General features: G+C 45.9%; 3 protein-coding genes across 3 annotated transcripts in view; 1 reads left to right on the forward strand and 2 right to left on the reverse strand.

Moving 5' to 3' along the window:
* PTGES2 (prostaglandin E synthase 2) overlaps positions 1-3,273 on the reverse strand; it is a 17,969-nt gene extending 14,696 nt beyond the window's left edge. The window contains exon 1 of the mRNA XM_083423147.1: positions 3,252-3,273. The gene's annotated coding sequence lies outside the window, so the exon portion shown is untranslated. The remainder of the gene's footprint in view (positions 1-3,251) is intronic.
* BBLN (bublin coiled coil protein) lies at positions 2,933-7,474 on the forward strand. The gene is made up of 2 exons (XM_083423221.1): positions 2,933-3,097; positions 6,520-7,474. The coding sequence occupies exons 1-2, from the start codon at positions 3,001-3,003 to the stop codon at positions 6,711-6,713; spliced, it is 291 nt and encodes a 96-aa protein (XP_083279347.1). The 5' UTR covers positions 2,933-3,000; the 3' UTR covers positions 6,714-7,474.
* A 4,076-nt stretch (positions 7,475-11,550) lies between these two features.
* CIZ1 (CDKN1A interacting zinc finger protein 1) overlaps positions 11,551-25,218 on the reverse strand; it is a 38,564-nt gene continuing 24,896 nt past the window's right edge. The window contains exons 11-15 of the mRNA XM_083423070.1: positions 24,832-24,945; positions 20,980-21,177; positions 16,437-16,494; positions 13,966-14,087; positions 11,551-12,238 (exon numbers count right to left, since the gene is read on the reverse strand). Coding sequence (XP_083279196.1) covers positions 11,957-12,238; positions 13,966-14,087; positions 16,437-16,494; positions 20,980-21,177; positions 24,832-24,945 — 774 coding nt within the window. The 3' untranslated portion in view covers positions 11,551-11,956. The remainder of the gene's footprint in view (positions 12,239-13,965; positions 14,088-16,436; positions 16,495-20,979; positions 21,178-24,831; positions 24,946-25,218) is intronic.

Here is a 25,218-nt window from a genome sequence, read left to right on the forward strand (position 1 = left end):
GGAGTTAGAGTCCAACATCAGGAGGGCGCCAAATTGATTCCGCAATGCTTGCAGGAGCCGCCTATTCGCTTGCATCTGTCAATTCAGATGCAATTAGGGTGATCAGATTTTTTCAGTTCAAGGCTCAGGAAACGAGGCTGGCAGCTCCCCCTAGAAATTGCTTCCTACTAGTACTAATAATCTCCTTTAACACTGCAGTGTGATGAGTGTACTGCAACACATTGAATGTTCGCTTATTGGAGTCTATCTATGAATTGCTTCTCATAAAATATATTGGAGAGACATCACAGTAAAAATGAATGTAAAATGATCCCAAATGTAAAAACAGAACAAAAAAACCAACCACCCAAAATAACCCCAAATGTAGAAAAAATGATCTGCATATATGCCAGTGTGGTATTATTATCATAATTAAGATCAATATTTTTATTTATACCCCACATTTTGGTTAGAGTGCCAGACTAGGATTTGAGAGACTAGGGTTCAAATTCCACACCCACCCTCCTTGGCGATGAGGCTCACTGGGTGTGTTGCCACCTCTCAGCCTAACCTACCCTCACAGTGTTGTGGGAATTAAATAAGGAGGGGGAGAACCATGGACACCCCCCCCCCAAGCTCCTTGGAGGAAGAGGTGGGATATAGATGGAATAAGCAAAACAAACACAGACAACCTAAAGTTGCCAGCAGATGATTGAACTCCACCTCACAATAGTGACACCTTGAAAGCACCTTTAATCTGCTTTAACTTTTCACTTAGTGAAATTTTGCTTCTCAGGAGTTGCTACCACTGCATGTTGCGTAATCATAATAAAAACCAATGTTTTAATCAATATACAATATATTGCATAAAAATACAGTGCAGTGGTACCTCAGTTTTTGAGCATCTTGGAAGCCGAACGTTTCGGTTTCTGAATGCCAAAAACCCGGGAGTAATTGCTTCCATTTTCAAACATGCCTCAAAAGTCAAACGGCTTCCGCTGCGGTTTTTTCATTTTTTTCTGCCTTAACTCTGATGACCGCCCTTTGCGCCTCGTTTGCTGAACGTTTCAGAAGTCGAACGGTCTTCCGGAACGGATTATGTTTGACAAACGAGGTTCCACTGTGTATGAACTTACTTGAACCCTGCATCATTGAAAACCCTTCTATGTGTGACCCCTATGAGAGGTCCCGAGGGTGGCAACACTAGAACGAGCCTTTTCTGTGTTGGCTCCTCATTCAGAGGGTGGCCGCATCTGGCTGTGCTCTGATGTCCATCCATCCCACCTTCGTTGCCAGTGTTAAGTTGTGGGTGAACATATCAGATGACACAGCAATTCTTCAAACAGCTCCTCTTTATTCACAGGCCAGAACAGAACTGAGCTGAAGGGTTCAGCCAGCTTGCTTATATAGAGCTCCACTACAACCATTTTCTGTAACTATCCAATCACTGAACGTCTCTTTCAATTCCTTATCTGCATATGTGGACCTGAGTGAAAACTATCTACAGTATTCCCCCCTGCTGGCCCAGGGTGAGAACTTCAGTACATAACACTCTCCAGGGAGGGTCGCCTGGCACATTCTCTACATATATTTAGGCGCTAAGCCTTCTCCCAGACCTTTGACTAATTAAGCAATCCATGGTCTTTAAAACTGGAGAAGTGTGTTATTGTTTTCATTGTTTGCAGCAGCGTAGCTAGCCCTCAGGTGCCTAGGGTGGTTGGTGTGTGTGCCCTGCGCCCAGGGGAAGAGTGAACTGCCCATTGCGTGGGGTAAGCTGGGGCAGGGCGCGGCATGGAGACTTACTGCCACCTCCCCCGCAGCTGTAGAGTGGGAGGCTGCAGGTGGACACAAGCATTTTGACCACCACATCAGTCCCAGGAGAGATGCGTGACTTGGGCACACTGCAGGCCCTGTGATAAGTGCCGCCCCCCACAGTATGGCGCCCAGTGCCCCCTGCCCCGCCTGGCTACACCTCTGTGATCCTCGCATGAAGGACAGTATGAAAAATTAACAAATACAAACAACAACAGCAAATAAAAATTCATGCATTTAAAAACAACCAATTTCTAACAGACACAAATGAATAAACGAAATGAAAATTCTATAATGAATTCCATAAATGAAACCAATTTCTAACAGACACAAAAATTTAAAATGGCAAGAGGACAAAAGAAACACGGCAATTTCTATGTGGTTTGGTATGATTTTATCAATTATTACACAACTGATGGAGCATGTGGCAGAGGAGTACCTGCAGTGCGTAATGCAGTCTGTCATATCCAGATTATTTTACCTCCTCTCCCCCTTCGTCATTCTCTTCTCCTCCATTCCTTATTATTTTTTAGTTTTAATTCAGGTGTGCACAACTAGTAGTGAAGAGACGGAAAGTGAAACATGTAGATCCAAAATACTGACAGTTTTTAAACTATCGCTTTTCTGTATTCTCCAGTTTAGCATCATACCTCATAACATATCACATTGCAAATTAACTGCTCGGGTTTTCTCCGATGGCTGTCAATACAGTATTTAGTTTTCAATTTCTGCTAACTTATCTTTGGATTGCTGTTCCTCCCTTCAGTTGCTGTGAGCATATGCAAACAAATTTGTATTTCTGTGCAGCAACATTTGTATTTTTGAAAATGAAAACCAATAAAAATTGAATTGTTGGTGAGGGACGCACGGACGTGAAACCAGTTTCAAATCCAGTATAGATTTGCAAGTGGATAAAGCTTGTCACTTAAAATACGTACTATCCCACACACACTATTTACTTTTACACTTGGGGTGTTTACTTCCTTTTTGACAGCTCGGTTCTCCTTCTCCCGCGCTCCGTCAAGGCTGAAAAGCCCTAGCTAGAGAGCTCAATGGAAGCTGACAGCGTGGGAAAAAGGGGGCGTGGCTCGCCCCTTTGCAACAGCGTCTCCGAGTTCCATCCGGGAAGTAAGGGGCGGGGCTTAACCCCTTACACACCCACCCGCTTTGCAAACCTGGAAGGCGATTTCCGCGCTCGCCTGGGCAGCAATGTCAGGCCCCAATGGAGAGCCGCACCTGAGCCTGGGGAGGGGCGAGGAAGAGGAGCGGGAGGACGGCGAGGACCACAATGGCTTCGGGGAGGCAGGTAACACGGATAAGCCTTCCAAAAGCAGCAGCGCCCCCCTCCCGCCATGTCCCCTTTTCAACACAGCCCTCCATCCTTTAAATTGCTGGCTGGGTTTGATAGCGCAGTTTCTAAGCCTTCAGTCATATCGGTGCGGGATCCTACATGCACTTACCTGAGATCAAACCCTCCGGTCCTCGCAAACGTCAGTTCTACCTGTGTGCAGCATCGGGCTGGTTTTCACGCGCTCCTCTCTTACTCAGGCGAGGAAGAGTCGTCGTCAGAGTTCAAGGGCACGTTCCAGCCAAGGAAAAAATGCTCAAGGAGAGGGTGAAGCGGGGTTCTCGAGGGGTGCCGTCCGGGGAGGGTCCTGATGGTCAGGTAGAGAGACTGCATTTGGCCCCTGGTACAGAGCACATATGAGGGACGTGGGTGGCGCTGTGGGTTAAACCACAGAGCGAGGACTTGCCGATCAGAAGGTCGGCAGTTCGAATCCCGTGATTCCTGTGAGCTCCCGTTTCTCGGTCCCTGCTCCTGCCCACCTAGCAGTTCGAAAGCACGTCAAAGTGCAAGTAGATAAATAGGTACCGCTCCAGCGGGAAGGTAAACAGCGTTTCTGTGTGCTGCTCTGGTTCGCCAGAAGCGGCTTAGTCATGCTGGCCACATGACCCAGAAGCTGTACGCCGGCTCCCTCGGCCAATAAAGCGAGATGAGCGCCACAACCCCAGAGTCGGTCATGACTGGACCTAATGGTCATGGGTCCCTTTACCTTTACCTTTACAGAGCACGTATAGGATTGCAGCATCAGGAGTAAAGCAGGTTTGAGCCTCGCTGAGTAACCTGTAGGAACCATGCCTCTTTACCATACAAGTACAGGCTCCCCATAGTCTAGCTTTCTTCAATATTAAATAACAATAATCCCTTCCTGTAGAAAACTACTATGTCCAGGCTCCCAGTACATTTCCGAGCACAATTCAAAGTATTGGTGCTGACCTTTAAAGCCCTAAACGGCCTCAGTCCAGTATACCTGAAGGAGCATCTCCACCCCCATCGTTCTGCCTGGACACTGAGGTCCAGCGCTGAGGGCCTTCAGGCGGTTCCCTTACTGCGAGAAGCCAAGTTACAGGGCAGGTAGTGGCACCTGCCCTGTGGGAGGCCCTCCCACCAGATGTCAAAGATATAAACAACTACCAGACTTTTAGAAGACATCTGAAGGCATCCCTGTTTAGGGAAGCTTTTAATATTTAATAGACCATTGTATTTTAATATTCCATTGAAAGCCACCCAGAGTGGCTGGGGAAACCCAGTCAGATGGGCGGGGTATAAATAATAAATTATTATTATTATTAACAAATCTGGAACCATTCTTACTGATTTTTAGGTGACCCAGCTACTCCCCTATCTGAACAAGGATAGCCTAACTTCTGTTGTCCGTGCTCTGATAACTTCTAGGTCAGCGTTAAACCTGGGGCTGGCTCTGTGGGGCCACCTCTAGAGACAGTTCAGAAACTTCAGAAATCTGGTGCAGAATTCAACAGCAACATTGCTCAAGGGGCAAGACGGTTGGACATATTGCACTGATCCTGGCCCAAGTGAACTAGCTGTCAGTTGGTTTCCAGGTCCAATTCAAAGTGCTGGTTTTGACCTATGAAGCCTTAAATAGCTCAGGACCACAGTACCTCCAGGACTGCCTTCTCCTCGTATGAACAGTCTGGGACCCTGCAGTCATCCTCTGAGGCCCTTCTTTGTGTGCTTCCTCCACAAGAGGTCCAGAGGGTGGCAACATGAGAATTTTCTGCAGTGGCTTCCAATTTGTGGGATGCTCTTTCCAGGGAGGCTCACCTGGAGCCTTCATTGCATACCTTGAGGCACCAGGTGAAAACATACCTCTTCTACCAGGCCTATGGCTAAACAGTCTATGGACTAGGGGTGGTGGTATTGTTTTTGTTTGCTACTAGGCTATGTATTTCTGTGTTTTTATCTTGCAAACTGTCCTGCGATCCTCATATGAAGTTTAAATAATAAATAATAATAGTCTGGTGAAACTATGTCTGGGCAGTGGATCTTCAGACTGACAGGGTTGGGGACTCCTATTGTTGAAGGGTTTACTTCATGCAACTCTACCAAATCCCTTCAGATGGAAAGATATAACATCAGGGGAAAGTCTTAACTTGACTGTTCTCACTCTTAGCGCAGCAAATGTGTGCATGTTTGGAGGACAAGTCTAACTCTGGTTACAATCCTGCACCCATTTACCATTGGCTGTGGCTCTTAGAGCTGAAGTCCCCAGAGGCAGTTTGATTGATTTAAATTATTTAAATCAATTTTTTTCTTTAAAGTCTCTGCCTGGTAACAGGGCAGATTTAAACACTTTAGAATAATTTTCCATACAACTACAGCTGCAGTTTGCTGCAAGTACGGTGGTTTAAAACTGTTTTCCCCCCATGTGTACATTTTTGTTGATTTGATCTATTCAGTTAAATCCCACGGTTGAGTCTTTCTGTGTCTGCCTGCCGGACAACCTGTTTCAAGTGGATTCTGTGGCCTCCAAAGTAGTATTGGACTCCCATTGGGATGATGATGATGATGATGATAATTTTTATTTATACCCTGCCCTCCCCGGCCAGAGCCGGGCTCAGGGTGGCTAATACTAATAAAATTTCAGTAAAAACATAATAAAGAAAAGGGGGAAAAAACCAATTTAAAATACAGGTTAAAATGCAATTTAAAATGCAGCCTCATTTTAAAATTCAAAACCATAAGGGGAGGGAAACATAAAGGTCAGACTGAGTCCAAACCAAAGGCCAGGCGGAACAGCTCTGTCTTGCAGGCCCTGCAGAAAGATGTCAAGTCTTGCAGAAATGATGTTGTAGTCCAGCAGATTTAAGAGGGAAATGGCTTCCCCGCCCCTGAATTAGCGGCTCTCTGGTTGATATGGACCTTGAACCCAGGTCTTATTCTGTTTGTAGGTGCCACTGGCTACTGACTTAATTTTGCACTGTCAATTCATACAACAACAACAACAACAACAACAACAACAACAATAATATATGTATACCCCGCCCATCTGGCCGGGCCTCCCCAGCCACTCTGGGCGGCTTCCAACAAAGTATTAAAATACAGTGGTCTGTTAAACATTAAAAGTTTCCCTAAACAGGGCTGCCTTCAGATGTCTTCTAAAAGTCTGGTAGTTGTTGTTCTCTTTGACATCTGGTGGGAGGGTGTTCCACAGGGCAGGTGCCACTACCAAGAAGGCCGTCTGCCTGGTTCCCTGTAACTTGGCTTCTTTCAGTGAGGGAACCGCCAGAAGGCCCTCAGTGCTGGACCTCAGTGTCTGGGTAGAACGATGGGGGTGGAGACGCTCCTTCAGGTATACTGGACAAAAGGTCCGATTTTTATACTCAGGTCATCTTACTCCCTCTCACTCTGCTTTCCCCAACCAGAATATGCAGCTATAAATTCTATGCTGGACCAGATCAACTCTTGTTTGGATCACCTGGAGGAGAAGAACGACCACCTGCACGCCCGCTTGAAGGAGCTGCTGGAATGCAACCGTCAAACACGCCTGGAGTTGCAGCAGCTGAGCGAAGGCGAGGATGGGGAGAACGACACGCAGAGACCTGAGCCTGACACCTAATGTCCACCAACCTTATGTGGGATAAAAGGAGGTGTAGGCACATGGTTGCTGCTTCCAGTGGGACCTCCCCTTCACCATGGGGTTAGTTTGAGTAGAAAAGGTCTTTTGGTTCGTGTGTTTGTTTTAAATATCTCCTACCTGCTCTCCTCTCCTCCGGAGTTGTGGTTATGGCTGCTTAAGTTGTTAAGCTCTCAAGGAAACGGGGTCTGCTTGTTTGTGAAGGGTAGAGGGCCAGAACTGGATAGGTCTAAGCTGAATCACACGTCAGGATTTACGTTGAGCTGTGTCCTTTCTGGATGAATTTACCATGTCAAGAATTGGAAGGCTCTTGAGGAAAATCTGATTCCCAAGGTTACTAGCCCATAGTTCTGTCTGGCTAGATGTAGTTCCATGATGAGATACATGAAACAAGTCTCCTTAGTTTTGACAGAAGTTGTTGGTTATTAGCAGGGCATATCCGGTGCTGTGGTGCAAAGATCCCTCCGGTGGCCCTCCCCTCCCACCCGTTTCCCAGAGTTGTTGACCTTTTTTAAGGGGGGGACCCCAGACACCACGCTTACACATTATCTCTAACAAGCCCTTAGAACAAAATAAAATAAGGAAGAAGAAAATCTAGTGAAGTCCTCAATTCTAAAGCAAGACTCATTCAAGACTCAGCTGTTCTTTTAATTCATCCTCATGATTCAAATCAACACATATCAAAAATTTAAAGTGATCACCAGTTTGTTGTTCTTTAAATAAATTGATAAAAACACAGAGAATGAAGTCCCCGGCCATTTTGTGTTTAAGTACAAAGATGACGTTTTCAAATATTGGGTGGGTGGGTATGGGTGTAAAGCAGTGACACCCTGAACCTAAAAAGGATCCAAAACTAACTGCACTTACCTGAGAGTAAGCCCTGCTGAATCTAATAGGCCCTTAAAACCTGCCCCCGTCTTTAAATGACTGAATATAAGACCATTTTTTGGCCTGGGGTGGGAGATAGCGTCTTGCTGCATTTTGAACAAGGGATCAAGATTGAGGAGTCTGGCTTGATGTGGACAGGCTTTAGGAAATATTGTAATATAAAGCAACTCTGTTCAGATTTAGACGGTGGGTGGGAGGGAATCTCCTGGGCCTGTGCTTTGCAGGGTGAGACCAACACAAAAAACTTAATGGTGGTGTCCAAGTAAGTTCTACTCAAAGCAGACCCACTGAAATGCATGTCGCTAGGGAAGTCATAGCTATCACTTTCAGTGGGTCTACTCTGAGTTAACGGCTAACACTGGAGACTACCGCAGGGGCTCAGCCTCACTGAGATGCCCTTGCTTATTTAGGAATGTGACATATTAAGAATGTGACATTTTGGTTTTTCCAAAATGCGAAACATGGGAGGTTGCCTTGCACTGTGTCACAGCTCTAGTCCAACTACTTCCATTCTGTCAACAGCTCTCCAGGGTTTCAGGCAGATAATTTTTTCCAGGCATATCTGGAGATCTTAGAGATTCAGCTGGGACCTTCTTAATGAACTACACATGTTCCAACACTGAGCTCAGGCCCTGCCCCACACAGATTCAAAACAGGCCATGCAGCTCTTCTTCATCTGTATATATGTGTGTATGCGTGTGTGCGCACAGCTAAGTCCCACAAGGCAAGTCCCACTGAATTCAGTGATAGGGTGGTGGTAGAGCTGACTCTGGTTGACCTTTTTTCTTACTAGAGCCCGCTCGTGTCATCAGTTGCGTCTATACATTTTTCAGTGCTGCTTGCTGTCCCTTGACATCACTCAATGTGCAGATTGATTTAAAATTAAGACACACCACAGCTTGGTGATAAAGCTGTGGGTATGGTTGGTTTCAGTCATTGTTCTTTTTAAATTAAGTTTCCTACTGATTACTTTTTCCATGTTTTTCCCTAAGCAATGGTGCAGATGTAACCATTAAAAGGTAAAGGGACCCCTGATCCTTAGGTCCAGTCGTGGCCGACTCTGGGGTTGTGGCGCTCATCTTGCTTTATTGGCCAAGGGAGCTGGCATACAGCTTCCGGGTCAAGTGGCCAGCATGACTAAGCCGCTTCTGGTGAACCAGAGCCGCGCACGGAAACGCTGTTTACCTTCCCGCCGGAGCGGTACCCATTTATCTACTTGCACTTTGACGTGCTTTTGAACTGCTAGGTTGGCAGGAGCAGGGACCGAGCAACGGGAGCTCACCCCATTGCGGGGATTCGAACCGCGACCTTCTGATCGGCAAGCCCTAGGCTCTGTGGTTTAACCCACAGTGCCACCCGCGTCCAATTAAACTCAGCTAAATTTGCAACTCAACAGTGTATACTATTCATACTGCCATTTTGTTCTTACATCTAGGCTTTGTATCTTTTTGTCAGTGTATATATTTGGCATGCTTTCCTTTATTATCTATCTTTATGAAATGTCTTTATGAAATCTTGCTATATAGAAGCCTTCCCCAATTTGATATCCATCTAGATGTTTTGGACAGCTCCCATTAGCCTCAGCCGGCATGGAGCGTGCCCAGGAAAAAAAAGGCCAGCAGCATCTGCCAGACTGCAGGCTCCCCATCACAATGGTAAAGCAACTGATCCAATTTAGCATTTAACTGCATGGCTCATGGTCTCCATTATTTAATATTAACCTGTGTACTCCTTGTACAACAACTGTCAATTAAACAATAATTAAATGATCCTCTTTATCTACCCTGTTACGAAATTTCTCATTTGTAGTACTAACACGCTACTTCAACCAAGGTCCACCCAAGCTAGTGTCACGGCCTCAGACCTCTGCAGCTCTGAAAAGGAGATGGATCCACGTTCTGGTCCTTCCCTTGTGGATCTACAGCCTGCCTCCCCTAAATCCTGAGGAGAAACCTCTGCCACCAAGCTCAGGCTGGTCCTCAAGACTACTTGGGAGTGAGGCGATCAGGAAAGCCCAGAGAGATCCCCCAAGCTGGGAACCCCATTACCATGAAGAATCCAACACCTACAGATAGTACTGGCCAGAAGGTGGTCAATAAGGCTGCAGTGAATGACCACCCAGCCCTGCTATAAAGTCCATCCAGTTGCTCCAGAAATTTGCTGAAACACTTTAGATGTTTTGTCTAGTCATCCAGCATGGCTGCATAGGGAGCCACGAATGAGTGTTTCCCCCTTGCTGGGTCATCACCCCTGCAGCCCAAAACACCTGGTATTCTTTGCAATAATCCTAGGAAAAACTAAGCGGTCCACCAGAACTTGGGCTATGGCCCACAGATACCTTCTGCAACAGGGTGTACTCTGCAGTGAGAGTATTTAGGACCAGTCTTTCTCAGCTGAATCATGGTGTTGACACGTTTGCTATCTTCTGAAGCTGTACTAAATGAATCCACTGTTTACCAAAATGGTTGTCTTTACTATTTCTAAGAAAAGATAAACGTGGATTAAGTATGGAGTACATTGCATCTGGCCTCCATTTGTTGTTTGTCTTTCACTGCCCCCCCCCCAATCTTGGGTGGCACACTCCTGATTTAGTGATTTGTGTAAAAGCATTGCCTGCTTCTCTCTAGTAATTCCTGGTTGTAGCTCAAGAGGAGGAATGTGAAGAACTTGAAGCCCTCTCCAGCTACTCTTGGACTCTATAACTCCCACCAGCCCCAGCCAGGAACGATGGGGGTTATAGTGTAGCAACAACTGGAGGGCCGTGTGCTCTACAAAGAAGCCAGTGCCTGTAGAGCAGTGTTCCCCAACCTTGGGCCTCCAGCTATTTTTGGACTACAACTCCCATCATCCCTCGCTAGCAAGATCAGTGGTCAAAGATGATGAGAGTTGTAGTCCAAAAACAGCTGGAGGCCCAAGGTTGGGGAACACTGCTGTAGAGGACCAGTATTTTTCTAACTTGAGTCTCCAGCTGATGTTGGATCACAACTCCCATTATTTCCAGTGAGCAGGACCAGTGGTCATGCATGATGGGAGTTGAGGTCCAACAACTGATGGGAGAACCATGGCATTAGCAATGTTTCCGGATCACAATGGGATTGGGACTCTTCAGTCATTGCACTTGGGGATGATGTCAATTTGTTGCTATGAAGTTCTAACACAGTGTCACTCTTTTAAGCCTGTGAAATTTCTAATCACCATTGGAATCTCACAATAAGAGCTCAAAGACCAATTTTACTCTGAATAACCTCCAACATTTGGAAGGGGACCATGAGGGTCATCTAGTCCAACCCCCGCGCAATGCAGGAATCTTTTGCCCAATGTAGGGCTCGAACTCACAATCTGAGTTGCTTCTATGAACATAGGCTTAAAATGCACGTGTCAGTTACATCTGAGATTGGAGAAAGGGAGCGTGTGACATACCAGGTTCTATTGAGAGCTGGAGTCCCATCAGCCCCAGTCTGAACAGCCAATAATCTGGGGTGTTGGGATCCAATTAACAAATGGAGGGCCACATATTCCTCAAATACCCAGCTTTGCCCCGCCACACTGTATTTGCAAAAAATGCAAAATATTTTAGTGGCTCTATTAAAAAGCAGGAGGTTGAGGTGGAAGATCATACGCTGGATGCTTTAAATGACTTAAGGAGGAGGAATTCTCTACACCAGCCTTTCTCAACCTTGGGTCTCCAGCTGTTGTTGGGTCACAACTCCCACCATCCTTGACTACTGGGACTGCCCACTAGGGATGGTGGGAGTTGTGACCCAACAACAGCTGGAGCCCCAAGGTTGAGAAAGGCTGTTCTACAGAGTGCTTTTCCTGGTCCAGTGGGTTCAAGAATTGCCACGAAGAGAGTAGACATCCTGTTATTGAGTAGACATGCAAAGCCATGGATTCGCCCCACCCTTAAATCCTTCAGAACAAAAACAGCAACAAAACTACAGCATACTTTTATTTCTCTAAAAGGAGATGACAAGGGGGAAAAGATGGTGGGGGGGAGGGACAGAAAAGGAATAAGGCTTTTCCAGCAAAAAATAAAATAAAATAAACGAATTAAGCTCCCCCCCACCAAATAGGCAGCTTAATCTGGCCCTCTACCTAGCCAACCAGCTGTGATGAAAAGAGGGCGTCCGCTTCCTTTCCCTGGCCTCAGCCTTTTGCAGATGCACCTGCTCCAGCATCTGCCGAGACCCTCCCTACAACCATAGAACTCTTCCACCTTCACAGGAAGTCCTGATCCTTTCCTACAGCAGCAGCAGCCTGCCTCCCCAAGGAGCTATTGCTAGCAGCCGGGAGATGGCCCTTTCACCTCCTCCACGATGGGCAGCGCTCCACACACATCATCTATTCAAATTGTGACTCTGCTCTGCAGCGGAAGCCTCTTCTCCTGAAGACTGACATGCTTCCATTAACACCGTGATTTGCTTTCCTACACTAGGAGCCTCTGTTTTACAATCCATCTTGTCAATGGCGGTGGCAGCAGCAGCAGGAGCAGCAGCAAGAGCAGGAGCAGCAGCAGGAGCAGTCGGAGTCGGAGTCTGCAGGCCGCTCAGCTCCTGCTGGGGATTAATGGATTTGTCCACAAATGCAGTAGCAGGCTGGAGTCTCATGGCTTTGTACCGCTGCAATTGAAAATAAAAGGAATTCAAGGTTACTCGTAATCTGGTCCCCAATGTGAGGATGCTGCCCCACAAACATGTGGTGGGCAAACCTGCAGCTGGGAGCAACTCCTCCTTCAAGAGGGTCTCTACCCTTGATAGCCAGTGGCCCTGATGCAGTCCCAGGGGAACACAACCCAGCACTGTGCTTTATTTTTACCAAAGATGCATGCTAGTCCTCATGGCTTCAGATAAATCTGTGGGGAGTGTAGAAGAGAGGTGGTGCTGAGTAAGATTCCCAGTGGTTGGGGAGTCAGGACTTCAGGGTCCTTCAGGGCCCTTTGACTTAGTGACAAGCAAGACCAAATTTATATAGTAGGTATTGCAGGACTGGGACGCGGGTGGCGCTGTGGGTTAAACCACAGCGCCTAGGACTTGCCGATCAGAAGGTCGGCGGTTCGAATCCCTACAATGAGGTGAGCTCCCGTTGCTCGGTCCCTGCTCCTGCCAGCCTAGCAGTTCGAAAGCACAAAGTGCAAGTAGATAAACAGGTACCGCTCCAGCGGGAAGGTAAAGGGCGTTTCCATGCGCTGCTCTGGTTCGCCAGAAGCGGCTTAGTCATGCTGGCCACATGACCCGGAAGCTGTACACCGGCTCCCTCGGCCAATAAAGTGAGATGAGCACCGCAACCCCAGAGTCAGCCGCGACTGGACCTAATGGTCTGGGGTCCCTTTACCTTTTACTGCAGAACTGGTTGTGCATTTTTGCTGCATAATTTTTCAGGTTTTAGCATGAAATATGCACCAGTTCTCCACTGTACATTTGCTGCCAAATGGGTAGCATCACACGTAACAAGTTTGACAGTTACTGACACTGTCCAATGTAACACAGAGACACTCAGACTAGTCTGAAGAGAGAATGGGAACTGAGTTAACCTGAAATCCGAATCATTCCTCGGGGGCAACCCCATGGTCTGTGCATTAAAGCACTCAATCCCAGAAGCCGTAAACGTGCAAGTGCTGTATGCAAAGTCTCTGCTCTTCAGGAAAAGCTACAGCTGCCACATCATTGATTTCAGCGTAACCTAAATCACAACTTGGGACGCGGGTGGCGCTGTGGGTTAAACCACAGAGCTTAGGACTTGCTGATCAGAAGGTCGGCGGTTCAAATCCCCATGACGGGGTGAGCTCCTGTTACTTGGTCCCAGCTCCAGCTAGGTACCGCTCCAGCGGGAAGGTAAACGGCGTTTCCGTGCGCTGCTCTGGTTCACCAGAAGCGGCATAGTCCTGCTGGCCACATGACCCGGAAGCTGTACGCTGGCTCCCTCGGCCAGTAAAGCGAGATGAGCGCCGCAACCCCAGAGTTGGTCACAACTGGACCTAATGGTCAGGGTTCCCTTTCCCTTTACCTTAAATCACAACTAACTTTTCTCATAGAGAACTTAAGTCTGGAATCAACCCCTTATAAACCATTTGGTCACATGCAGCTGGCCAGGATCCTTAATGGAGAGAAGGACCATTCCTCTTGGGAAAGCAGACGGAATGGACAGTATGACACAACAGGACTGCCAGCCAGTGGGACAGACACTGATCTAGAAGCACAGAGCAGGCATTGGAGGAAAGGCTTGTAGTGGCAAGACAGCAGGGGCGTAATAGGAAGGCATTATGAAGCCTGGAGCCTAAAGGTTGAAGCACAGGAGGAGCCATGGGGGGGGGGGCAGAGCAGACAGACATGGCAGAAGAGGGTCTCACCTGGAGATTCTCAAAATGCATCAGGGATTTGCAGTGGGCAAGTTGGGCAGCAGAGTCGCTATGGCAGAATTTGTGGCACAGCCGGCAGAGGAAGCCTACCACAGGGACCAGAAAATCCAGGCCTGTGAAATGAGGGAGGGGAAGGGAAGTCACACATCACACTGAACAGAACCAAAATGAATTAATGAAAGCTCCCCCCTCCCCCATAAAGCATTGTGTGATACATAAATACAGGAAGCCCACAACTTACATCCATTTTTAACTTGTGCACATTCAGCTTCATGTGCTTAGCAAAAACATAATAAATAAATAAAATTAAGGGGCAGAAAAGGGGTTGGGTGTCTGAGAAAAAGGACTTTGACAATCCCACCTGGCATTGCACCCAAAGTGCTTTGACTATGCGCGATTTTGGCTTTAGGCGCAGTCCCCCAAACGTAATCCCTGTTTAAGTCGAAGCATTGCAGCATATGTGGAAAAGGGTAGGGGGATTTATTTATTTAATATTTTAAAAGGCAACGTTGCTCTTGTTAAATAAGGAAAGCATATATATATATATATATATATATGCAGGTTTTGGTGTCCTCGGGTGTCTTCCCGTGTAAAAGTTGGGGTGTCTAGGCGACGTTTCGACGAGGTCTCACTCGTCATCTTCAGGCTGGTGCTTTCGGCTTCTTGTTACTGGAACAGAGCAGGATCTCAGTGTTTGAGTTCCTATAAATACTGTTGAGGAGGTGTGGTGTATAGCCTCCAATGTTCTGGGCAGAGAGGAGGTTCCCAGGCTAGTGTGCCTTTTCTTCTTTTGTTCCTTAATTACTTGAGGGATATCTTGAGTGATTTCTTGAGTGATTTCCTGAATCCCACTTAGGTGGGTCATTAGGTGTGGATTAGTTGCTAAAGCCTTCGTGTCTTGAACTCTTGAACTTTGTGAAGAGTTTTTCTGAGAAGATGGCTGTACTGCACTTGGTTGTGCTCTGGCTTGGCTCTGTTCCAGTAACAAGAAGCCGAAAGCACCAGCCTGAAGATGACGAGTGAGACCTCGTCGAAACGTCGCCTAGACACCCCAACTTTTACACGGGAAGACACCCGAGGACACCAAAACCTGCATTCCTGTACCCGTGAAAATCTACGAAAGCATATATATATATATATATATAGTGCTTTCTGCTCACTGCAGTCCAGTTGCACAGCTGATAATCAGGCAGCTCTTTCTAGCAACTGGAGCAAATGGAAAAGTGCAAAAACACAATTAAAATTAAAAAGAGTAGGTGTTACTGCTGCAACCCTCCTGAGCACACATATGATCTCCATTGAAATGACCGACAAAACTAGCAGGTGGGAGGCAAACTTTTGTATCAACACCCAGAAGCGCAAGTAATGGCAAATGGAGTGTTGTCAGAATTCTTCAATTAATCTAGAGGAACTAGACAGGGATGTCATTTATCCCCTCTGATCTTTGCTATTTCTATTGAACCTTTGGCTATAGCAATAAGCAAAAATGTACATATTCATGGGATCTAATATGGCTCTTTAAATACTAAGGTAATGTTTTATCCAAATGATGTGGTCCTCCCTTCGCCTCACCCTGTGAAATCTTATAAAGAAGTCATAAGGTTGTTATCTTGTTACAGGGAAATAACAGGTTACAGTATAAAATAAATTACAACAAATCATGAGTGGCTTGGTCCGAACATTTCAAATGAAAATTTAAGAGATAATGAATGGATAACCAAAATACAGTGAAGAAATAAACACAGAATTAGATATCTGGGAATATGGGTTACAAACAAATTAGAATATATAGTAAAGATTAATTACCAAAAGCTGTTTTGTGAGTTGGGAGAAATCACTGGAATTTTGGAATTCCTTATCTATCTCATGGTATGGGAGAGTATTTACTGTAAAAACGACTGTCCTACCCAGAATTTATTTATACTCCTAAACATTCCATTAGTATTCCATCTGAAATACTGTCAAAATGGCAGAGATTGATACAGCATTTCATATGGAACAAAAAACCACTAAGGGTAGCTGCCCAAAACTCTGTATAAAAAACACAAGCAGCAGCGGTATGGCAGCACCCAGAATAAACAGTTATTATCGTGCAACAAAATTGGCTATGTTAAAATAATGGTTTAAAGAATATCCAGTATTGGAAGAAATAACAATAAAAAGAAAGCTTAAATATCTGCTGTTTTAAAGAAAACTATCGGGAATCTTACTTTGAAATCCTTCCCTCAGTATTAGCTACTGTAAGAGCCTGGCCTGAGAGTAAAAACAGGTTATCTATGGGCCTATTGCCTTTAGTGTCCCTGTTTTATAATGAATTTCTAAATCTAGGGTAGTTACAAATTTTCAAGTAATGGCAAAATACTAGTTTAGAAAGCATAAATATGGTGTGGAGGGGTTGTAGTAGCAGGAAGAAATAAGACGAAAAAGCCCCAAGCCAGCAGCAATTGTGATGGTTTCCTTACCATAGATGGTATCTGGACAGTACTCCTCACTCTCTCCGGAATCTTCCAGTGCTGCTTCCTTCAGCCCAACATGCATGGAAACAAGAAATGGGAATAAGAGAATTGTGGGGTTGGAAGGGACCCCAAGCGAGGGTCATCCATTCCACGGTGAAGAGAAGCTCCTGTGCAAACTAAAGCTGAGGTCACGAGAGCATTCCACAAAATCACAGAACCAGAGTTGGAAGAAATCCCCTTCTCCAAGGGTCATCTAGCCAGACACAACGCAGCAGGAGGAAAGTTCCAATACACATGCATTTACACGAATGCTGTGGCAGGCAGTCAGCTGCAGCTCCTGAAAAAGTGGCTACCAGGATCCCACCTGGAACTGTGGGGATCCATTCCAGCCTCCATTTCTCTCTTTCCACCTGCCTGCCTGCCTCGCTCTCCCTTGTTGGTGTAATGTGAACAATGGGTTAAATCGCACAGCGCCTGGGCTCATGCCTTAATGAGCACATTCCTCATGTCTGGATGTTCTGAGATAAGGGTGCCAGGTGCACTGGGTTACCATAGCAACACACTTTTTTTAAAAAATGTATTTTTATTAAAGATTTTCTTGATTTACAAAAGTATGTGCAATGTCTCTCTCTCGTATTTTTTCCATGTAATAGTTTTACAAATCAGTCTCATTTGTTGAGACATTAGGAAGGAAAGGGGGGGAGAGGGAAGATGGGTGGGGGTGGGGTAAGGTGACGATGTTTCTATTTTACTTAATATATGTAGGGTTTGGTGTCAGCGTTGCTTGTGCAGGTTCTTTGCTGTTCACTTGTGTTCCTTTGGTGGTGAGAGAGGTTGGGGTTGGCTTAGGGTGTGGCTGTTTATTTGTGGTTGGCTGTGGTGGTCTTTGTTTTCATGTGTGAGTGGGGTGGATGAGTGTTTTGGTTCAGGTTAGCTATATTGATTTGTATGCTGTTGGTGGATTATTGTCATTGTCTTGTTGGGCTGTGTATGTTATAAAGGGGAGCCATACCGGGGTGAAGGCGTCTTCTTCTGTTTGTCCTCGTGTCAGTTTCAGTTTATTGGTTAATTTTTCTAGTAGGGCTGCTTCCCATACTATTTGGTACCATTGGTCCATGCTTATTCCTGACAGGTCTCTCCTGTGTCTGGCTATGATGTTTCTGGTTGCTGAAAGTAGGTGGGTTATGGGTTCTTTGTGATATGAGTGTGCATTATTATCTTGGAATATGTTTAGTAGGGCCAGTTCTGGGGTGATTTCTAATACTTGCTTGGTTATTTTTGCAAATCCAACTATTCTGGACAACAACCATACAAGAAATATGTAAAAAAACAAAAACAAAACACCAGCACTTGTTGAGTCATTCCCCCTCCCATTGGACGGGTATAATCTTCTCTAGGGCACTGCTTTCATGATCCCTTGTCTACCGTAGTTTCCACTCCATAACACACATTTTTTTCCTCCTAGAAAGTAAGGGGAAATGTCTGTGCGTGTTATGGAGCGAATGCTTCCCTCCTCCGTGGCTCGCTTCGAAACAGCAAAGCGGGAGAAGAGCCGCTGAGTGGGGAGGAGAGAGGGACAGAGAGCCTGCTTCTTTAAAGGAGCAAACCGGGAGAGGAGCCGCTTACACGAGTGTAAGCGGCTCCTGTCCATTTGGCTCCTTTAAAGCAAGCAGGCTCTCTGTCCCTCTCTCCTCCCCATTCAGCTCGCTACATAGCAGGAAAGATTTTCAGCTCGCTAAGCTGGGGGGGATGAGGGAGAGAAGCAGAGCCTGCTTGCTTTAAAGGAGCAAAGCGGGAGAGGAGAGGAGCCTTCTCCTCTTATACCCCTCCTCTGCATTATTAGCAGCATCCTTCTCCACACATGCCACGCATGCTACTTGTCCCTTGAGTGCTTTTCCTTCCCTCCTCACTCAAAACATGGTTACAAAGCACAGATCCACATGGATCCTCAGGATTTTTGTACTGGGTCACCCCAAATTCACCATCAGATCACATAGCATGTCCATGGCTACAATTTGCACCAAAAAAATCACGCACCCACTGTTGCCTGGGACCGCAGTGGTGCAAAAACTTGGTTACAAACATGGATCCACATGGATCCTCAGGATTTTTGCATTGGGCTACCCCAAACTCACCGTCAGATCACATGTCTGTGGCCACAGCATGAACCACAAAAATCATACATCCACTGTTTCGTTTATAATATTTTTTTTCTTGTTTTCCTCCTCTAAAAACTATGTGTGTGTTATGGTCGGGTGCGTGTTATAGAGCGAAAATACGGTATGTCCTGCCCTCTTTGCTGTCAGGGTCTGACTCTGAATCTGTGAGAGTCAGGGGAAGCAGCCGTGGGCTTTACACAGCAGCATTAGCTAGCTAGCATGATGATAGTGCAAGTGGGTCTCTCTGCACATGTATCTTTACTTCAGAGACCAGAAGCACTATATCTAGTAGACAGAGGTGTCTGACTTTGTCTTGTCTTTGAACCTTGTGGGAGATCAGTTTTTCCCCTTAACTGAGGACTCTGGAAGAAGCTGTTCCGCTGAGAGCAGGAAATCTCTAGACTCTGCTGGGGCTCCACATACTCTGCTGGTAAATCACACTGGATGAGGTGTGGTGAACTACCAACTGAATTCCACAAGTCACCAACGTTCTTCCCACCGACCTGGCTGCTCGCAGACACATGCAGAAGTTGGGGGAGATTGCGGAGACACAGGAAAGGCCTCCCCATGCAGCTTCCCCCCACACTTTGCCAGCCGACAGTCAGCACAAAGGTGGGGAAGACCCTCTCCCCATTGATCCATTTCCTGCTCAAGGAAGGACCAGGGACTGAGGGAGGTGCTGCAAATAAGCAGTGGCCCCTTGCAGCCAGACCTGGGAGATAATCCAAAGTAATTTGGGCTCTATGTGATTTTTACCTTATGCACTGGTTTTGGAACCTATCCTCTGTGTTAAGATGCGAGTCCACTGCACTCCATTACTTGGAGGAAAGCATGAATGTATGCCAAGCTTTTTGACCAGGAAACACAATGCCCTAAATGCACCAGGTGTGCTGATAAGCTACAGCACTAATGGATAAACCAGGACAGTCTGTTCTGTGAGACTGGACAAATAATGACCTCTGCACCTAGCCTTGTATAATAATAAATAATAATAATAATAATAATAACAATCATAATTTATACCCCACCCTTCCCGGTTCAAAAACCGGGCTCAGGGCAGCTAACAGCAAATATAAAACACTGATTAAAACGCGACTTAAAAGCAGCATTAAAACAACATAAAATGCAGCATCAATATCAATAAAATTCAAAAATTCAGGGGTCATTGGGCGGGGCGGGACGCAGTCAGTAGACATCAAATGATCACCAGGGCTAACTGGCCAAGGTGGTCCTACTAGGGCCAGCAAGGAGACCAAAATGAATTGAAGCAGAAGGAGCCAGCCAACCTAGTGCTCTCGAGATATTGCTAGGCTACAATTCCCAGATTGAATGTGTTCTCAGTAGTGGCACCATGACTGTGGAGTGTGGTTCCCTCATAGGGTCAGCTGGTGCCAACCTAGATGGGTTTCTCTCACCACTGAAAAAATTAATCTGTTCACCCTGGCCTTTCAGTTACAATTAGGACCTATGATATCACCTTACCACATATGGAATTCCCATTCTGCATTTGTAAGAAGTCAATCTTTAAGTGTGGCTGCACCCACACCTTGGAACTCCCTGCTTATTGATATCAAGAAGGTGCCTTCACTTTATATTTTTTGATGTCTGCTAAAAAAAAAAAAAAAGGAATGTTTACCGACAAGCCTAACCCAGATGTTTAGAAAGTTGATCCAAGTTTTAATTTGTTTTTAGCTTATTGTTATTTTAATTTTTTGTATGTTTTAAATAATTGTTATTTTTTGTGATACTTTTATTGTTTAGCTCTTTTTATAGCACGAGCAGCAAACAATAATGCATGGTTTAGTGTTACATCCAAATTCAGGGGTTGGTTTGTTGTGCTCCAAACAATGATGATAATATATTTATTTATACCCTGGCCTTTTCCCCTAACAGGGCTTATATTTTTTTTTAAAAAAAAGATTTGCTAAAAACATAGAAAAACCAATAAAAAACAATTAAGCATTGATAGAATTAAAACTATATACCTATATAAAATATGTTTAAAGCATACCAAAAATTACAATTAAAAAGAAACAATGATTCCTACACCAAGATTTCATATTCTGATTTGGTGGGAAGCAATCTACAATGGCCCAGTTTGAATGTAACACCAAGCTAGGAATTATGGTTTGCTGTGGGTCCCCAGAAGTTGTTGGACTACAACTCCCATCATCCCTGACCACTTGTCATGCTGGCTAGGAATGATGGGAGTTGTAGTCCAACACCATCTGGGGACCTACAGGTTGAGAACACTGTGCTAAAGGAACAGAAAACCATGATTTTGAGTGACATGCAACCAGTGTCACTGTAGCAACCAAATGAGCCTTTTTCGGTTGCCAGGTGGGCACATCCAATGCAGCCACTGCTGCACTCCTTCTTGGAAAATATACCTGCTTGATGAGAGACTCTTCCTTATCCAGCTGTCCAGAGGCTCCCTCTTCTCCAGCATTTCCCTGCTGCTGCTCCTCTTCTTCCTCTTCCTCCTCTTCTTCTTCTTCCTCGTCATCTTCAAAGCAGCCAACAGCATCGACTGTTATGAGCTCCTCAGAATCCTCTGGCCCAGCCTGCTCCTTCTCCCCCAACTTCACCTGGACAGACACAACAAAGGGAGGGTGAGAGACAGGAAAGACAAGTCTCTTAGGAGGCTAGGACCAAAGGGCAACTCCCACTTCCTGCACTCCCTAATGTAATGGCATTCCACACTGGTACGCAGGCTGAGACCCTACCTGCCTGCGGACTGTCTCGCCAGAGTGGTGCATGCTCTGGTCATCTCCCACTTGGACTACTGCAATGCGCTCTACGTGAGGCTACCTTTGAAGGTGACCCAGAAACTACAACTAATCCAGAATGCAGCAGCTAGACTGGTGACTGGGGGTGGCAGCCGAGACCACAGAACACCGGTCCTGAGAGATCTGCAGTGGCTCCCAGTACGTTTCCGAGCACAATTCAAAGTGTTGGTGCTAACCTTTAAAGCCCTAAATGGCCTCGGTCCTATATACCTGAAGAAGCGTCTCCACCCCCATCGTTCAGCCTGGACGCTGAGATCCAGCGCCGAGGGCCTTCTGGTGGTTCCCTCATTGAGAGAAGTGAGGTTACAGGGAACCAGACAGAGGGCCTTCTCGGTAGTGGCACCCACCCTGTGGAATGGCCTCCCATCAGATGTCAAGGAAGTAAGCAGCTATCTTCTCTTTAAAAGGCATCTGAAGGCAGCCCTGTTTAGGGAAGTTTTTAATATTTAATGCTTTATTGTTTTTAACACTTGATTGGAAGCTGCCCAGAGTGGCTGGGGAAACTCAGCCAGATGGGCGGGGTATAAATAATAAATTATTATTATTATTATTATTATTAGCACACAGATCCCACCAAGGGGCAAGTAAACAAAACAGCCTTAAACAACGTTTATGAAGTGTGAAACTAACATGCAGAAGCCACTTGCTCTGTTTGACTGACAGAAGCTTGGTCTAGCCCAGGGATAGGGAGCCTGTAGCCTTCCACTGGTTCTTGAACTACAGTTCCCATTATTCCTGAGTACTGGCCATGCTGGAAGGGGCTGATGGGACATGGAGTCCAGCAACCCCTAGAACATCACAGGTTTCCCATTCCTGGAATAGCCCAAGGATGATTAACAGTAGACATTTTTTTCTGGGGTGTGGGTTAATATTTCCCAGGGCAGCGGGGTACTCTCTCAGTAGTTCCACCACCCTAAGAAGCTGGTGTAATGTCAGTTGCATTGCCCAGCAACCGCATGTAGAGTGTGAGGCCAAACAAACGGAAGAGTCTCAGACGTGGCAGAGTCAGAATACGAAGTCAAGTCTGTTCCGAGGGTTGGGCAAGCAGAAATCCACGTAGTCAGACCATCCAGATCACAAAGCCAAGAGTCCAGATGGAAACTCTTGTCTGCTGAGAGCTCTGTTTAAGAAGGCTGAAGCCAGCTGGTTCTCATCAATGCCTTCTCCTCTGTGTCACTGGAGGTTAATCAGCTGCAGGTGGAGCCACTCTGCCTTCTCCCTTTCCAGGATGCTGTTCAGCGGATGAAGTTGACTCCTGGCCCATGACAGGTAATGACAGCTTAAATGTAGTATAAACACCGACAACTGGGAAACACTGGCCTGCGAATGCTCCAATTGGAGAACAGCCTTTACCAAAGGTGTCATGGGCTTTGAAGACACTTGAACTCAGGATGAAATGGAGAAACGTGCAAAGATGAAGGCACGCTTGGCAAACCTTCACTGTGATCTACTCCTGCCCAGAAACGTATGTCCCCACTGTGGAAGGATGTGTGGATCCAGAACTGACCTCCACAGTCACTTACAGATACACTGTTAAGACAGTTTTCATGAAAGACAATCTTACTCGGCCACAAGTGATGGCCAAAGAAGATTATATTGCTGTTAATCCCTTCTGGGACCCTTACCACAAAGGGGCAAGTAAAAAATCTAATCAAAGTAAACAGGCCAGGGTCCCAGCAAGAGAACCCACAAGTCCTTGCAGTCTTGTGCACCTACAGGCCACAAAGCCCACAGACGGCATATTCTCCTGGGAGGGTCCATCGCTCAGTGCTAGGACACTTGCTTTTCTTCCAAAAGTTCCCAGGTTTCACTCCCCAGCATCTCCAGTTACAAAAAAGGCCACATAGAACGTGACAGGAAAGACCTTCCCCTGCCAGAGACCCTAGAGCAGTGGTTCTCAAACTGTTTTCTCTGGTTGAAAAAAAAAAAAAATCCTTCCAGTAGCACCTTAGAGACCAACTAAGTTTGTCACTTGTATGAGCTTTCGTGTGCATGCACACTTCTTCAGATACACTCAATCAGAAGTCACCAGACCCTCATATATAGTGAGAGGGTATTACTCAGAAGGGTGGTGGGAACGGGTGATTGGCTGATAGGTGTGGTAAACCTGTTGACGACTGTTAACAACTGCAATGGTCTTACAGGGAAAAGCAAGGGGTGAGATGGCTAAAAATGAGATAAGAATCCAATGTCTCTATTCAGACCAAGTCTCTCCATGGTTTTAAGTTTCACATTTTAAGAATAAAAATTTGTTTGTGCCACTCCAAATTTTTTATTGGTAAGAAATACACTGGGGGGGGGGGGGGACTCCTAGCAGTGCTTGATTTATAACACAGAACACAACTACCGTATTTTTTGCTCTATAAGACTCACTTTTCCCCTCCTAAAAAGTAAGGGGAAATGTGTGTGCGTCTTATGGAGCGAATGCAGGCTGCGCAGCTATCCCAGAAGCCAGAACAGCAAGAGGGATTGCTGCTTTCACTGCGCAGCGATCCCTCTTGCTGTTCTGGCTTCTGAGATTCAGAATAATTTTTTTATTGTTTTCCGCCTCCAAAAACTAGGTGCGTCTTGTGGTCTGGTGTGTCTTATAGAGCGAAAAATACGGTACTTTATAATATGACCATGGGACGTCCAGAAAGTATAAAACAAGGCAGCTACATAAGAACACAAATAATTCTTACACACTTGATGCTCTTGCTCTCATTTTGAAAATAAATTTACCCATATTCTGCAAATACAAAATCTCATACTATACGACACTGAAATGTTTCTTTGATTGTCCTTGAATTTTCCTGCCACACTTGCCATCCTTCTTCTGACACACCAGTGTGGCACACGACACACCCTTTGAGAGCCACTGTCCTAGACAGCTGCTGCCTGTCACAGTAGATAATATTAAAGCAGATGGACAATTAAGTCTGGGAACACAGGAAGCTGCTTTATATTGAGTCAGACAATATAACTGGTCAATCTAGTTCAGTACAGTGGTACCTCAGGTTAAGGGCTTAATTCGTTCTGGAAGTCCATTCTTAACCTGAAACTGTTCTAAACCTGAGGTACCACTTTAGCTAATGGGGCCTCCTGCTGCCATTGTGCAATTTCTGTTCTCATCCTGAAGCAAAGTTCTTAACCAGAGGTACTATTTCTGGGTTAGTGGAGTCTGTAACCTGAAGCGTCTGTAACCCAAGGAACCACTGTAGTCAACACTGACTGACAGCGGTTCTCTCATTTTCAGGATTTCATAGCCCTACCTGGGATTGAACTTGCAACCTTCTGCACCCAAAGCTGGTGTTTTATCCACTGAGCTAACATCCTCCCCTAAAACCTGCCAGGGCCTCTGATGTTTCTGAGGCACAGCTCTGCAGTAGACACATGGCCCTCTGCCCACCTGCCAAAGTCCTACCTAGCTCATCCCAACTGCCACCACGTTCCCTGAAGTACAGCTGCCCTTACCTCTTTGGCCTTCTGCTTATGCTCTGGAGACTTCATATGCTCCACAAACTTGCGGGGGGTCTTGAAGTGCCGGCTGCACGCCATGCAAAAGGGTCGGAGGGAGCGTTTGGCAAGCTAGGATAAGAAAAGAAAGGGGGACAGGTAGGAAATAATGTGGCATTTGCTCACAGGAAGCCTTCAAGCACACTTGATTTGATGCCACCTTAAATACCAGGCTCCTTCGGGAAGAAGTGCAGGATATATATAAAGGAAGATTTTTTTAAAAAAAAAACAGCATCAGCTCAAGCCCCCCTCATTAGATGCACAGAGGACACCTTTACATGCACATGGATGTGAAGGGGGGAAACGGAAAGGCTGGGGTTACGCGGCAATGGAATTCCAACAGTA

This window comes from Podarcis tiliguerta (genome assembly GCF_965153285.1).
Source record: "Podarcis tiliguerta genome assembly, chromosome: Z".
NCBI lineage: Eukaryota > Metazoa > Chordata > Lepidosauria > Squamata > Lacertidae > Podarcis > Podarcis tiliguerta.

Excerpts from the sequence above, each read along its gene's own strand:
- BBLN (XM_083423221.1), top strand. The coding sequence starts at position 3,001 with ATGTCAGGCCCCAATGGAGAGCCGCACCTGAGCCTGGGGAGGGGCGAG. Across the intron at positions 3,098-6,519 it reads CAATGGCTTCGGGGAGGCAG|AATATGCAGCTATAAATTCT; the intron begins GTAACACGGATA and ends TTCCCCAACCAG.